At 52.7% G+C, this 15,462-nt stretch overlaps 1 protein-coding gene across 2 annotated transcripts in view; it reads right to left on the minus strand.

The window, feature by feature from the left end:
- RAB11FIP3 (RAB11 family interacting protein 3) overlaps window positions 1-15,462 on the minus strand; it is an 81,176-nt gene that overhangs the window by 10,032 nt on the left and 55,682 nt on the right. Inside the window, exons 5-9 of one of the 2 annotated variants that reach the window (XM_030229622.2) lie at window positions 12,220-12,393; window positions 7,858-7,992; window positions 4,895-4,930; window positions 1,954-2,047; window positions 384-487 (exon numbers count right to left, since the gene is read on the minus strand). In XM_030229622.2, coding sequence (XP_030085482.2) covers window positions 384-487; window positions 1,954-2,047; window positions 4,895-4,930; window positions 7,858-7,992; window positions 12,220-12,393 — 543 coding nt within the window. The remainder of the gene's footprint in view (window positions 1-383; window positions 488-1,953; window positions 2,048-4,894; window positions 4,931-7,857; window positions 7,993-12,219; window positions 12,394-15,462) is intronic. The other variant, XM_030229623.2, reaches the window with a different exon arrangement.

Below are 15,462 nucleotides of genomic sequence, written 5' to 3' on the forward strand. Positions count from 1 at the left end.
GCACAGACATCCCAACAATCCCACCCTGGGCATCCCTGAAATCATTGTCCAAGCACTCCTGGAGCTCTGGCAGCCTCGGGGCTGTGCCCATTCCCTGGGGAGCCTGGGCAGTGCCAGCACCTCTGGGGGAAGAACCTTTCCCAAAATCCAGCCTGACTCTCCCTGACACAGCTCCAGCAATTAAGAGTCAAATGTAAAAATCACCAAAAGCCAAGTCCTGGAGCTCCAGAGAACTTAAGACCATCAAATATAAAATCTCCACATTGCTGTGTCCTGTTCTCAGCTGGGATGGAGTCAATATCCCTGGAAATGGCTGTGGTTTGGATTTGGGAAGGAGGCTGAAGCAGGAGGAGGGACAAAGGCCCCCCAGGTGAGGCTCTCACCTGTGCACCAGCTGCAGGTTCTCCTGCCGGAGGCGGCTGTGCTGCTCCCCGTTGGCAGCCGTGTCCTTCTCCAGCTCCGTCACCCGCTTCTCCAGGAACACCACCTGCCAGCAGGGACAGGGATCAGCCTCTGGGCAGCCCCAAACCCAGAGCAGCCCCCACAGCATCCCCAAACAAACAGGGTTCCCACTGGAACTGGGCAGTCGTGCCTTGATTTAAAGCATCCCTTTAAAACACCCTTTTCCACCCGGTTTCCCAGGTTTTGATGGTTCCCATGTACCAGTTTGGATCAAACACTTCACTCTTTCCTTTCTTCAACCCCTTCCTAATGGCATCCTAAAAGGAACCCAGAGGGAAAGATCCTGGTGCATCCCCAGAGTTCCATGTGCAGCCCTGTCTTTTCCCTCAACAACTCCCCACTGCCTGGAACAGGATGGAAACCTTGAATTTACAGATGGGAGGGATCAATGCCAGCTGGTGGGGGAAGGACCAGTGGTGAGGATTTTCTCCCCATACCTGTACAAGGTTTATTCCAGCTGTATTTGCATTAAATTCATTCAAATTCCAAATAAAACAATCCTGGGGGAGAACAAATTCCAAATAAAACAATCCTGGGGGAGCATGTCCAGAAAAGCCAAACCCTGGCTCTGGGAGAAGGGCAGGAGACATGGGAGTATTAAAGAGGCCATGCAGACACACAAGGCCTTTCCCAGAAGTGCCTTTTCCCTCAAAGGTTTCCCAAGTCAATGCCTTAAGGAATCCAACTATTTTATTCAACTTCCCCTTGGAAAAATGTTTATTTTTATTTATTTTAAAGGTTTTCCCTGCATTATAATTATTTCTGAGTGCAGCTACACACATACACATTTCTCTCTCACACAGAGCTCCTCAGGACATTCATATTCCAGAGCCAAAAAGGCCATTTCCAAGGTATTTCAGGACTTCAGTACACATCTACACAATCTTAGCTTCTTTCCCATAGCTTCTTTTCCTTGTTAACTAGGAATACTCAAACAAAATCTTTCCTGTGCTCCCATCTTATCCTACAACTCTTTTGTTGTAATACCCCAGGAAAACCCATCAGCATCAGCACAAAATCAATTCTACCCTGACAGCATGAGCAGAGTGTTCCAAGGAGAGGAAGTTTCTGTTTCACATTGGGTGGGTTGCCTCAGAAAAGCAGAACCCGAGAACATCTTCTTCTGTGAAGGAGAAGTGAAAATGCTGCCTGTGAACAGCCCATTCCTCCTCCCAGCACTCTGGGGGAAGCCACTGCCCCTGGAGACGATCCAGTGTCACCTCCTGACCCTGCACCGCACCTGGAGTGCTCCTCTGCTCCTCCATCCCCTGCATGGGGAGGGCTCCCCCTGTCCCATCTGCACAGGGAGGAGCTTCAGCCTGATCCTGCCTGGGAACACTGGAGCACTGCAAGGCACTGAACCCTGCAGGGTAACACAGACCTCACCCTAGAACCCCTTCCTCTCAACATCTCAGAAAAGCTCAGGGCACCAGCACGGCACCAGCTGGATCCTGCTGGCCCTGCCAAGGGCAGGAGGGGAGGAGGCCCCACCTTGTCGGTGATGTCCTCGTCGGTGCACTCCAGGCTCTCCCGATAGGATTCCTCCATCACCCCCACGGCCAGTGAGCTCGTCTGGTGCAGCTGCCTGAAACGGAGACAAAGCACCCCGACCCACAGCAGCACCGGCATCAGCCCCAGAACCGGCACCATGGCGACACCAGGTGACAGCGCTGGCCTCGCCACCACCTCCCGCCCTCCTCAGCCTCTCCACAGGGATCTGCCAGCACTGCTCCTCGAGTGCTGCGTGTCCCCTCATCATGGAGCTCTCCTGGGAAATCAGTGCTCCAACGTGGCCATGCTCCTGGGACTTCACACCGGGATCACTGCTCTTTGGAATGGGGAGAGATAAGAGCTCCCTCTTCCCACTTTCTTTAGCCCAGCCCAAGGCCCTGGATTATCCAGCAAAGGCCAGAGTACTCCCAATGCTGATAAGGCTGGGAAGAAGTGGGGTGCAAGGGGATGGAGGGGGGCAAACGCCCCTGAGGCTGCTGTGACCCCCCAGCCCAGGTGAGCTAATCATTAACGAGGCCTCGTGACAGCGGCGTCCCAGCTTTGTGACAAGCTAAAGGGCACTCTGGAGAGGGGCTGCTCAGTGTCCCAGCTTTGTGACAAGCTAAAGGGCACTCTGGGAAGGGGTTGCTCAGTGTCCCCAGCTTTGTGACAAGCTAAAGAGCACTCTGGAGAAGGGCTGCTCGGTGTCCCAGCTTTGTGACAAGCTAAAGGACACCCAGGACACCCTGAGGAGGGGCTGCTTGGTGTCCCCAGCTTTGTGACAAGCTAAAGGACACCCTGAGGAGGGGCTGCTTGGTGTCCCCAGCTTTGTGACAAGCTAAAGGACACCCTGAGGAGGGGCTGCTTGGTGTCCCCAGCTTTGTGACAAGCTAAAGGACACCCTGAGGAGGGGCTGCTTGGTGTCCCCAGCTTTGTGACAAGTTAAAGGACACCCTGAGGAGGGGCTGCTCCCTCAGCATGGCTGCCCTGGAGAGGGGGTGTGTTCCAGCCCTGGCACCCCAGGCAGGAGAAGAACACTTTGCACTCCTGCCTTGAGCAGAGGATGGATGACAAAACCACAGAGGTCTCTTTAAAACTGTTTTTCCCAGGGATTTGTACCATTGGCTCTCAAATTCCTCCCACTACACAGTGTGTTCATGCCAGGACCCGCTAAGCACAACTGGCATTTACCAAGAGACCACAGCCTGATTTTGCATCCTCACCCTCAGTTTATATTTAGATTTTAAAGTCTCAGGCACATTTGTCATTTAAATGGTGCCAAGCACAACAGGGCTTAAGCAGCTGAGATTTCTTGGCACGAGCAGAACCCGGATAAGAAAAACGAGGAAAGAGCCCTTACTGAAATAAAATCAATTTTCTAAAAGCATATGTTTTGGGATTATTCACTAATTACAGTATCTGCAACAAAGGATTTGCTTTGGGCTGAGCTTAAGGATCTGGCTGGGCAAAACCCTCTTATCTCCCTCCTTATCACAAACCAAACCTGACTGCTCTTGAATTAACTTATATTTACACAAGCCCACACATCCCTGCCTCAGAAAAGCAAAGGGCCAGGAGGGCTCAATCCCCCATAAGACAGGGTATCTCTGTTCCCAAAAGTTGAACTCAAATCCTCCCAGAATTATCTGTGCTAGGCCCGGGACAAAAACGAGTCCTAAAACAGGAAACCTGGGGACAGGCTGCTCCCCTCAGCCCTCCTTCCTGCCAGTGTTTTTAACAAAGCTCTAGAAAGTAAGATGTGTGGAAGTAGGAAATGTAATATCAAGGATCTGCTTCCTTTCCAGGAGGGGAACCATGCCAGGGGAGATTGCTGAGTGCAGGAAAAACGGAGAAGGGAAAGGTGTGAGAGCACAGTGGGAGGAAGAGGTGCAGGGAAGCTGCTTGGGTCAGCACAGGGAGCAGAGTGAGTGTTAGGAACAGCAACATGCCCAAACTGAGCTGCCCATTCCTCCACAGTGTCCCTGTCCTGCTGGGAAACCAGCAAGGAGAAATCCAACAAGTGCAGAGGGAAATCTCCCTCCTGAGCGTGGCAGAGGCAGAACAGTGAGGTAAGAGTCAGTTTATCCTTAAAATCGGGATGGCATGGAAACAGGAGGGATGGGGGAACTGGGAGAGGAAAGGTGAGCACCAGGTGACACTGAGAGGGGAGGGAAGGACCCTCTGCTCCAGAGATCCAGAGCAAATTGCCCAGATATATCCAATTTATCCAATGTCCCTGTGCAGTCAGGGCTCACAATGCGCACACAGGAAAGGTGACTGACACCACACGAGGTGGTCGTGCAGGACAAAAGCAGCACAACCTTAAACCTGGGCTTAAATCTGGGCTAAACCAGGGTTTAAACCATTCAACCAGAGCTACATGCAGCCCACCCAGGTGCCCGAGCCCCTGACTGAGCAGGGGGAGCTGCTCCCACAAAGTCAGGTGCTGAGGGGGACACGGACTGAAGTAAAACAAGACCAAGAGCTGTCTGAGGCAGCTGGAATTTTTGGGGTGAAGCAGCTGGAATTTTTTACCCCCCCTCCAGGTGGGGGTACTGACTGGTCTGGTCCTGCAGAACTATACAGACATGGTGATACTGGGAGGGGTCCCAGACTGGGACATATCCCAGAGGGGTATGTCCTTCTAGAGACTCCTTCCCTCCTCCATGTGCCCCCTGCTAGGGCACTGGCAGGACAGAGCGTGAGGAAAAGCCCCCCCCCAGTTTTTTCTGGAAGGAATCAGGGTGCCAGCAGGATCCAGCTGTGTGCACAAGTGAGAAACCCCCATTCCAGAAAAAAGGTCGCAGAATTAAACCCACTTTTCCCCAGCACTATGGAATATATCCAGAAATGCAACTCTCCAAGCTTATTTTGAGTTTTCCTTCCATGGAGCCGGCAGCTCACACAGATCAAGCAAACAACAACAGGAGTATGAGCTTACCTTGCCACCTTCTTGCTGGAAAGTCTTTTATTGGGGCTGCAAAATGAAGAAAAAACAGGAAAGAGTTAGAAAAGCTGACAGTGGAGAGCCAGGGAAACAGGAAACTGCATGGACTCTGGGGCACATCCTCTGCTCTGGCAGGGAGCCCTTGGCATGCACCCCCAGACCCCTGGAAAGGGCAGGAGAGGGGCCACTCCCGTGCTGAAGAACAAGAATAACAAAGCACATGGAATAATGCTGGAGAAGAGCTCGCTGCCCCCTGCCACGCTCTGCTCTCCCGCTGATCCCGGCCTGAAAACCGATCCCCAAGGAAAGAGCTAATAATAGCAGGGAGCCTGGGGGGGCTCCAGCCCGGTGCTGATGGCAGACTGAGCCACATGTCATGCACCCCAGGGCACCCCTGCCACCCCCAGAGCTCCCCTGGACTGGGGACCAACAGCACATCCATCCTTCTGCCATGATCCCACTGGATCCATCCATCCTTCTGCCCTTCCACAGCCACCATCCCACTGCTGGGCTCTGGATCACCAGGGAAGTGCTGTCTGCTCTTGGCTCAGAGGCTTCAGGAGCTGTTCGTGATGTCCCCATCTGGATTTTGAGCACGGCACTGTTGCAGTGGCTGGGGAGGGGGATGAGCTCTCTCCTTCTCACAGATAACTGATGGGGATCACTCCTTGGATCCACGCCTGAGCCAGCTGCCACCATGCCACAGCGGTCAGGGATCAGCGTCACCACAGGATGAGCAGCCAAGGGCTGTGTCACCGTGTCCCAATGGCAGGGGACAGGCTGCAGGCTCTTCCTGCTGAGAAAAAACAGCCTTTTCCAGACTCAGCTCCTTGCTGAGATGCTCCTTCCAGTCTTCTGGTCCTGACTGGTGCTGGGGAAGTGGACAGGGCTTGGATCTCACTCTTCATCTTCCACCCACACTGGTGTCACAAGATGTCACCGGGCCACACCAAATCCTCACTCAGCAATGGCAGCAGGAACAGCTCCAATCCAACAAGCAGCAACTGCATTCCCTGGTGCTTAGCTCAGTTTTAGGAAAAAATAACAAATAAAGTCCTCTGGAAGTCCACTCCTGCCTGGAGCTGCAACACGAGTTCTTCGAAGGAGGGATTAAAAATAGCTTAGGACAATTTGTTTTGTAAAGCAACCCCCAAACCTGACTGGGGGCTGCTGTCAGGGTGACCGGCCCTTGGGTCAAAGTGCATCCTCAAATCCCAGACTTCCAGGGAGCACAAGAGCTGCTGCTGGCTGGGCTTCAAGGCTGCTCGGTGCCCAAGGGGAGGAGATCAGGCCCTGGTGTTTGCCAGGAATTGTAAGGAATGGCCCCAGCACTGGGGGGAAAATATTTTCCTCTGGAAAAAGCTCCTGGGGAAGCGACAGCACCTGCAGTGTCCAAAGGCTGAGACACCATCAAGAGCACTGGAACAAAACAGAGGCACAAAGCACTGCATGCCAAGCTCCTGGAGGAGTCTTCCCTGCTTTCCCATGCTGTGGGCTCAGGAAGCAGCACCCCAATGCTGAGAACAAGCTCCCCAGTTTGTTCCAAGGACAAAACACTGTCTATGTGCCCACAGCTCTTATGAGTGAGGCTGTTCTGGGGTGCTTTGGGCTTCATCCCAGCTGCCAGAATCCCCTGGAGGAGGTGTTTTCAGGCTTGTCCCAGATTTTGGTCCAGTTCCTGCTGCTCCAAGACTTGTCCCCTCTCTGAGGGCCTCACGTCAGTGGTGATGAAGGGAGGAGCAGCAGGTCCTGCACGTCCCACATGCTGCACAGGACACCTCCCACCTCCACACCACAGGGGGCACTGCCCCTTCCACACAGGCCTTTGGAACATATTCCCAGTAAATCTGTACTTGGGAAGCCCTGAACGCAGATGGAGGAATTGCACCTACTCACAGGGCAAATCAAAGCCATGGTGGGAATTCCCACCATGTCCACGGCACAGAGAAGCTCCACAGGAAATCCCACCCATCACAGGAGGCTCTGAGGTGTTAGTTCAGCTTTGCAGGTAGATGTGGTGGAGAAAACCTGAAATGGAGTGGGGCTTCCAGGGAAAACCAGTGTTCTCCTTAATACCTGCATAACCTGAGACCCATCACTGACCCTCAAGGCCTCCAACAGCAAAGACAACTATTTAGCCAAGAAAAACAAAGGGAGAGACCTTTTTTTTCATTAAAAAGAATGAAATTCAAGCTCTTATTTGTTTTCCAGTTCTCCTCCCATAGACCAGGAGAGCTCCGAGATCACACTGTCCCTGCAAAGGACAGAGACCAAGAACATGACAAAAACCAGGTCTGAATAGCCACAACAGCCATGAGAAGAAAGATTTATCACCAATGCCACCATCCTTCCACCCAGAGGGCTGCAACCAGCTCTGAATGAACACATCGCAGGCAGAAATCCCTTTCCACTTGTCAGACAACACATCCAGCTGCTGCCTGGGAGACATCCAAAACTCCATTCAAAATCTCCTGATGTTCCTGGTGTCTGTCACATCTCCCCAGCCCATGGTGACACCGGGGTGGGCAGGCTGTAGGTGAAGCTGGGTGAGACAAGATTTTACTTCTCCCAAGCCTTGTGGATTAGGCTGATGCCTTCAGGTTGTTCCTGCAGCAGGAGGATGGGCCATCCCTGCCCTCCCAGGCTGCTCTTGCACACCACTCCCAGTCTTTCCTTGTTGACAGAAATACTGTACACAGCCGGCTCTCCGCTCCCCTGGAACCCACCATGCACAGGCATGCAAAGGGCAGGGAATGCTCTCCTAGTCTTCCAGCCCCCTGCCTGCATTAAAGGCACCTCCTGCTCCCCCTCCATGAGCTCCCCACCACCTCCAGAGGCTCCTGTGGCCAGGTGAAACTCATCCCCTCCCCACCAGAGCGGAGTGAGGGCCAGACAAGGAGAGCCTTCCCAGGCAAAACATCCTTCCCAGGCTGGGATGGCCATGCACACTTGGTTACCTATTCATTTCAAGATCATTCAGGCGAGCAGAAAGATCCTCGAGGCGGTTGATTTGTTTGTGGCACTGGCTACAGTAAAACTCAAAAGCTTCATCTGCGAGAATGCTGTGCAGTTTCACAGCGAGCGGATTGGTGCTAGAGAGATCACAAGGGTCACGTCAGCAGCACAGAAGGCACAGGGAGCAGCTGCAGCCGTGGCTTCCACAAGCTGAGGGTACCTCAAGGTAGGGGAATTTTTGGTGAGAGGTATGAAATTTGAATTAAAAACGCAGGGCAGGTTGGGTCGCCTCCCACCACAGTTTTTAAAGCCAATGTGGGGTTGCTTATAATAATATATAGATAATTTATAATTTAGAATAGTTTATAACAATATGCAGCTAATTGATAATTTGTAATCGCTCAACAGAATTTATATAGTTCACAGGAGAACAGGAGAATTATATAGTTGATAATTAGCAACACTTCCATCACTCTCCTTCCAGAGACTCCCAGCAGCTGAGCTTGGCCCACATTTCCAAACCCCTGAGCCAATCTCAATCCCCAAGAGCCCAGGGCAGGTGAGGTAAGTGCTTCCCACAAACCTACCACTGCAAAGTTTATTTTCCAACAAGGCTTTTCCAGGCAATCTGTCTCGGGAGGCTCCTGGTTTGCCTCAGTAAGTGCAGAATGAACTTGCACACTGCAGGACTGGGTGCTGTGAGCCAGGGCTGAATCTAAGTGGGGGTTTAGGCTGGATTTTAGGAAAAGGTTCTTCCCCCAGAGGGTGCTGGGCACTGCCCAGGCTCCTCAGGGAATGGGCATGGCCCTGAGGCTGCCAGAGCTCCAGGAGTGTTTGGACAATGCTCAGGAACAGGGTGGGATTGTTGAGGTGTCTGTGCAGGGCCAGGAGCTGGACTGGATGATCCTGGTGGGTTTATTCCCACTCAGGATATTGTGGGATTCTATGATCCTTTGGTCAGTGTCCCATTTTTCAATGGGATGCTTTAAAAGCAGAGCAGCTGTGCTGCTGCAGGCCTGCCTTGGCAAAGCACAGAGTCAGATTTTCACTGGAAAATTTTCACTTTTAAGCCAAGGTGAAATGGACAGGTGCAGTTTAACACCTCACTCCTCCAAAGCACAGCCCAGAGGAGCCGAGCAGCAGGGCTGTGCTCTTGCAGGGAATGCTATTTGGGAAGGGCCATGGGGGTCTGTAGGACTTTCACAGCTTGGGAAGCTGGGAGACACTTCCTCTTGATTTGGGCAGGACAGAGAGGATTCTCAACAGCAAATGGTTTGTGTTCATCTGGGGCCAGACTCCACAAATCCTTCCTGTAGGACAATGCGCTTCTGGAAGCCACGGACGTGAATCAAAGAAAGGTTAAATAGCGAAAAACCCAAGCAGTTCCATAAGAGAGAGAGATAAAAGTGTAAGCAAACACAAGCAAGATAAACTCAAACAGGCATCAGGAAAGTGAATCCTGGGATCCACAAACACACCAGAAACTTCTGGCCCGGGGCATCCCAAGGGTGCCCTGGCTCAGCCCCCAGCCCAGGGTCAGGCCTGGAGTCTGCGCTGTCTGTACAGTATTTCCCAGCCCCTTCAGGCAGGCTGGACACCAGCAAATGCCAAATTATCATCTCTTCCCATTCCTGGAAAAAAAAAATCAATTGCAAACTATTCCCCCTGCCCCTCAGGGCAGGTGTGGCCCTGGGATAACCTGCTCCCAGCAGCAGACAGGTTGGTGGCTCAGGGTTTGTGCAGGTAAGAGGTGACAGCAGCTGTGTGGCACCTGGGGGAAGGGATGTCCCTTTTCTGGGTGCTCTTGGGTGCATTCCCTTCCCAGGTGGTGCAGCCTGGGCCAGGTGGAACCCAAATTTAACCAGCATTAATCAACATGAGAAGAGAAGTGTGGAGGAGAAGCCCCAGGCCAGCCTGGCAGCTCCTGTGGTGTGTGCAGATCCTCCTGGCCTCCTGCTGCCCTGGCTCCCTGCCCCTGGAGTGGGTGAGAGCTCAGCCCTGGGCTGTCCCCACCCACTCCAGGATCCTGTTGGGTCCCCTCCAGCTCAGCAGATTCCGTGGTTGTACAATACAGAGCCTCCCAGGGCCTCTCTCCATCTCCTGGAGCAACATTTGTCTTCCCCAGGTCCTCAGCACTTCCTGGTGGCTGGGATGGGCTCAAGGAGCTTTTCCCTTTATTCCCCACCAAGAGCTGCAGAGAGGCTTTTCCTACTGGATGGATATGCAATGGAAGACTCAATAAGAGGGATCACAAACAAGAATACAAGAACTGGGCAGGGAAGCACTGCATCCCACAGTGTTCCCTGAAGGCTATGGGGTTTGTGTTCATCTTCTGGAGTTGTGGCAGGAGAATTTCTAGAAATTATTCCCATTTAGAGACTCCTGAAGCATGGAAAGGGTCTGTAGTGATTGGCCCTTTACAAGTGATGCTGTTCTTTGTATTCAAAATACAGCCAAAACCCATTCAGCCTGAACCAGGGACAGCCTGTGTCCTCTCAGGTGTGTTTAAACACACTGGGGCTGCTCAGGCATGGAATGATTTGGGTGGAAAAGGACATCAGAGCTCATCCCATCCCACCCCCTGCCATGGGCAGGGACACCTCCCACTCTCCCAGGTTGCTCCAAGCCCTGCCCAGCCTGGCCTTGGGCACTGCCAGGGATCCAGAGGCAGCCACAGCTGCTCTGGGCACCCTGTGCCAGGGCCTGCCCACCCTGCCAGGGAACAATTCCTGCCCAATATCCCATACAGCCCTGCCCTCTGGCAGTGGGAAGCCATTCCCTGTGTCCTGTCCCTTCCTATCCAAAGTCAGAAGAGCTGCAGAGACTCAGGGAATGTTTAGGGCAGGACTTCACACACACAGCAATAACCCAAGGGGAGGCTAGACCTGAGAGGCATGAGGAAATCCTTCAGCTGCAACAGCCCCACATTCCTTACTCCAGAGGCTTTGCAGGGTTTATCTCCAGCCTCTCTCCCCAGCAAGCCCCAGCAGAGAGTCTCCAGCACAAACCACCACAACCTGTGTGGCCATGTGCCCAGCGAGCCCCTCCCAGCAGAGGGAAGATGGGATAAGGTGTGGCTCAGATCCCGAGACAAAGCAGAGCAGAGATGGGGCCCTGGCAGAGCAAGATTGGAACACTGGGAGCGTGGGCAAACTGGGAGCTCTGGCCTGATGTTAAAGAAAAAGTTCAAGAGACTGAAAAGCTCCTTTAGCTGGGTATTTTCTTGCCAGGAGACTTCTGAATGAGGCTGGCAGCTCATCCTCAAGAGAAAATGAACACCAAGGCTAATCAGAGTTCTTCCTGTGCCACAGCACCAGCACAGGCAGCCCTAATTCCTGCATGGAGCAAGCCAAGAACAAGCACAGATCAGAGACTGTGCAGGGTATCCCAGTGCTGGAGCACTGCTTTCCTATAGGAAAAGGGTTGGGAATTCTTTACAGTAACTCTCCTATTTGCCATTAACACCTCCAACATTGCTGTTGCACCAGCCAAAAGGAGATGAGCCCCGACCTGCTCTTCCCTGCCAGCCTTGTGCAACCAGAATTGTCCAAACTCTGTGAAGAGGTTTGGGAAGCTGGGAGAAAACAGGAAGACGGGGTAAAAGAAGTTTTGAGAAGTTCACATGGCTGCAGAAAGGCACAGGTGTGTCATTCCAAAGAGAAAGAAGTATATTTTTGTCTTTAGCACAGGTGTGTGGCTGGCAGGGAACTCTCCTGCCCTGTGCAGAGATGTGCCTCCAATGCAGGAACACATTCCCAGTGTTACCTGTCATCCCAGATGCCTGGTGGGCTGTAGCACTGGATCATATTCCAGCTTTTACTAATTTTCCTTAGAAAGTAAGTACTGATAGGGTGTGTACCACCATACCAGCTCACCCTACTCAGGCTGGAAAATGGACTTTTTCCTGGTTTCAGACCCTAAAGTAAGGAGGAAATGCTACAGTCTGCTTCCTGCTCTACAAATCCCTAGAGAAGGAATGCTCCTGCAGCTCATGCAAATCCAGCCAAACATTGCATCAAAGCCCAAAATAATAAAAGAGAAAAAAAACCATTAGAGTCATCCTGCAGGATCAGGGGTAAAGCTGCAGGTGGTTTTCTCTCCTGGAAGGTTCAGTGAGGAGCCACATCCCTAACAGGAATGGGAATGTGACACTGGAAATGCAGACAGCTCTTCCACCTCCTGCTGGGCGTCACAGGACAGGCACTGACCAGGGAAAGGCACCACCGAGGGAGGGAATTCCTCCTCCACTTCCAAGCCCATTGTCCTGTTGGATCCAAAGTCTGCCAGCCCCTCCTGGCTGGCAAATCCCAAGGAAACCCCTGTCCCACAGAGCAGAGTGAAGCAGCACCAGGGCTGGGCATTACCTGGGAGAGAGGAAAGAGGAGCTGCCAAAGCTGCTTTCCCCATTACACAGAGGGTCTGGGAACAGGTTGGCCTCGTTGCCCTCGCCGTAATCCTCGAAATGCTCCTCCCCGCTGATGACGGTGACAATGGAGTGGCTGAGCTCGGAGCCCAGGGCCAGCTCGTGGGGATGGGACCTGGGGGAGCAGACAGAGAGGTGTCAGAGAGGGGGCACAGCATTCATCCAGGACATCCTCCTTCTGAGTATGGGGTTTGGACTTGGCAGGGGAGTGGGGGATTCTGTGAGAAGCTGCTGGAAGAGCCCATCCCTGGTAGCTCCAAGGTGGACCTGCTGCTGGCTGAGGCTGGGCCCACCAGGAATGGCACCTCTGGGATAACAGATGTGAGAGGAAAACACAAAAAAGGGATGGGGCTGACCTGAGTGCAGAGAAGAGTGGGGTGAGGACCCTGGAGAGGAACAGCTCCAGAGGGCAGGGCAGGAGAGGGGCAAGAGCTGCTCCAAGCACCAGAACTGAGATTCCTGGGATGACACTGAGATTCTGTGCCCATGGGGAGGCAGCTGTGTCCCAGCAGCCCATGGAGGGCAGGGAGGTGCAGAGATGCACCTGCAGCCCCTGTAGGAGCCCAGGCCTGGAGCAGGGGGTGCCTGAGAGGGACTGTGAGCCCGTGGAAAGCTGTGCTGGGACAGGATCCTGCAGGGACCTGCAATTCCATGGAGATCCATGGAGCCCATGCTGGAGCAGGGTCCTGGTTGGATCTGTGACCCTGTGGGGGACCCAGGCTGTACCTGAAGGAGTGAGCCCACAGCAGAGTGACACATGGGGCAGCAGTTCCTGGAGAACCCATAGGATGGACTCAGGTTGGAGAGGTTCAGGGAGAGCTGTCTCCTGTGCAAGGGACCCCACACTGGGGCAGGGGGGGACTCTGACTCCTCTCCCTGAGCAGTGGCTGGAACAATTTGTGATGAACTGACCACAACCCCCACTCCCATCTCCCTGTGCCACTGGGGGAAGGAGAAGGAACTGGGAAGGAGGGGTGATGGGAGATGAATGATTTTTTAAGGTCTGATTTTACTTCTCATTATCCTGCTCTGAGTTCAATTAATATCCCCAATTCGAGTCTGTTTTGCCCATGATGGTATTTGATGAGTGATTTCTCCCTGTCCTTATCTCAACTCATGAACCCTTTGTTATATTCTCTTTTCCTGTCCATCTCTGGAGGGCAAGGATGGAGCAGCTTTGGTGGGTTCCTGGTGTCCAGCCAGTGTCAACCCACCCCACCAAGTGAGTGATGTGTCTCATTTTGGCAGAGTAGGAAAGAACAGAAACAGACCAGGCACCACTGGGTAGTTTATGGTGATTTTTTCCCTCAATAAACCAAGTTTTTCCACTGGCAGCTGCAACACAGGATTTGGGGACACTCGGACTTGCAGGACAGTGCCCAGGGTTGGTGACAAGCCCTTGCTTGACTAAAATACCAATTTCTGTGATTGGCATGGCAGAGAAAGAGCTGGGCATGTCCCAGACCCATCCGAAATGCTGTGAGTTCCACAGCAGCCCGTGCCAGGCTCACACTTGCTTGTAGCTGCCTAATCCTCTCAAGGCTTTAACCCCATAACCCTGGGGGATTGGTGCTGGGGAGGGGAGGGTTCAGGCAGCTGGGATAGACCCCCTGCAAGACAAAGGAGCCCTTTCCCCGCTCCTGCTGGGAAAACACTGGGTGTGACAGTCCTGGAGTGGGGAATGCTGCTCCATGTGTTTTTAACACCAGAGTCAGAAGGCCGCAGCGTGTTAAGGCTCGGTGCAAACCCTCAAGACACCCAGGACAGCTCCAGGGATGTCCCTTGCTCCTGAGGGGACACAGCTCAGCACAGAGTCATTGTCCCTGGAAGAGTCTTTCCATGCATGGAGACACTGAATCCCAGAATGGTTTGGGCTGGAAGGACCTTAAAGCCCATCTCATTCCACCCCCTGTCATGGCAGGGACACCTTCCACTAGCTCAGGTTGCTCCAAGCCCTGTTCAACCTGTCCTTGGACACTTCAGGGATCCAGGGGCAGCCACAGCTGCTCTGGGCTCCCTGTGCCAGGGCCTGCCCACCAAGCCAAGCCTTCTTTCCTGCCCAGGACTATGGAAGTTTTCAAATTAAGCTAGAGAAAAGGCAGGAGGGATTTGCAACAACCGGGCTGTGAAAGTGGCCACAGGGCTGTGAGCAACAGCTCTGGGTTTTGGGGGGTTTAACAATGCTCTGCTCTCCAAAGTTCTAGGCTAAAAACAATAATAAAGTTGCTTTATTACAGAAATTGGTATTGGCTATGCCCTTATCTCCATACACTGGCTAGGAGAGGGAAATGGGGTATGAGCAGATTGCTGGACTAAACCAGAAAGAAAAAAAGATTACAGATAAGCCATTTATGACAAAAAAAACCTGCTCCATCTGAAGGATTTGTCCATATCCCGCTAATAAAAACATGTCAACCCTCCAGATCTCTATTTAACCACAAATAAATCCAGCCCAGCTTGTGGGCATCTGCACATACTCCTCCTGCCCTTGAGAAGCACCAATATTCCACAGTGGGATCCACTGGAACCCATCCATCCCTGTGGTGAGTCAGACTCTTACCAAAAGCAGTGGAAATCTCTCCAGGAATAGAAGCCAGGGGGTGGAATTGATAATTCAGAAGCAAAACCCAAGCCCAGAACTCTAAATTTGGGGTTGTGGTTTGATAAGCACTGTACAGAAGCAGATCTGATCAGGCACCTGGAAACCCTCAACCTGGGCAGTAAATTATATTTCCTATTCCTACCTCAAGGCTCAGGCAGCTTCAGGATCCAGAGTCCAACTAATCTTCACTACACACAGCCTAAACAAGCTTTAAGCTCAAACCATGTCAGGTATGTTGAGCTCGGAGAGCTCCTGAGAACTGATGCTGAAGCTCTGATTCAGCCCAGCAGCTGCCCTGGGGGGGCTGTACTCCCTGGCTGTCCCTGGGCACCAGAGGTGTCCTCCTGTGTGAGGTCTGATGGCACCAAAAACCAACCCTCAGCACTCCCACAGGTTCCCATTTCAAACCTTTCAAATCTATAAACCAAACTAAGTTTTTGGCTGCCTGGAATTTGTACACTTTTAACAATCTGGGAAAAGACTTGGACAGAACACCCAAAGGACATCTGACCTTCCCAAGCCCACACCTGGGGTAACAGGGAATCATGGAATGGTTTGGGTTGGAAGGGACCTTAAAGCCCA

Source organism: Serinus canaria, chromosome 14 (genome assembly GCF_022539315.1).
Source record: "Serinus canaria isolate serCan28SL12 chromosome 14, serCan2020, whole genome shotgun sequence".
NCBI lineage: Eukaryota > Metazoa > Chordata > Aves > Passeriformes > Fringillidae > Serinus > Serinus canaria.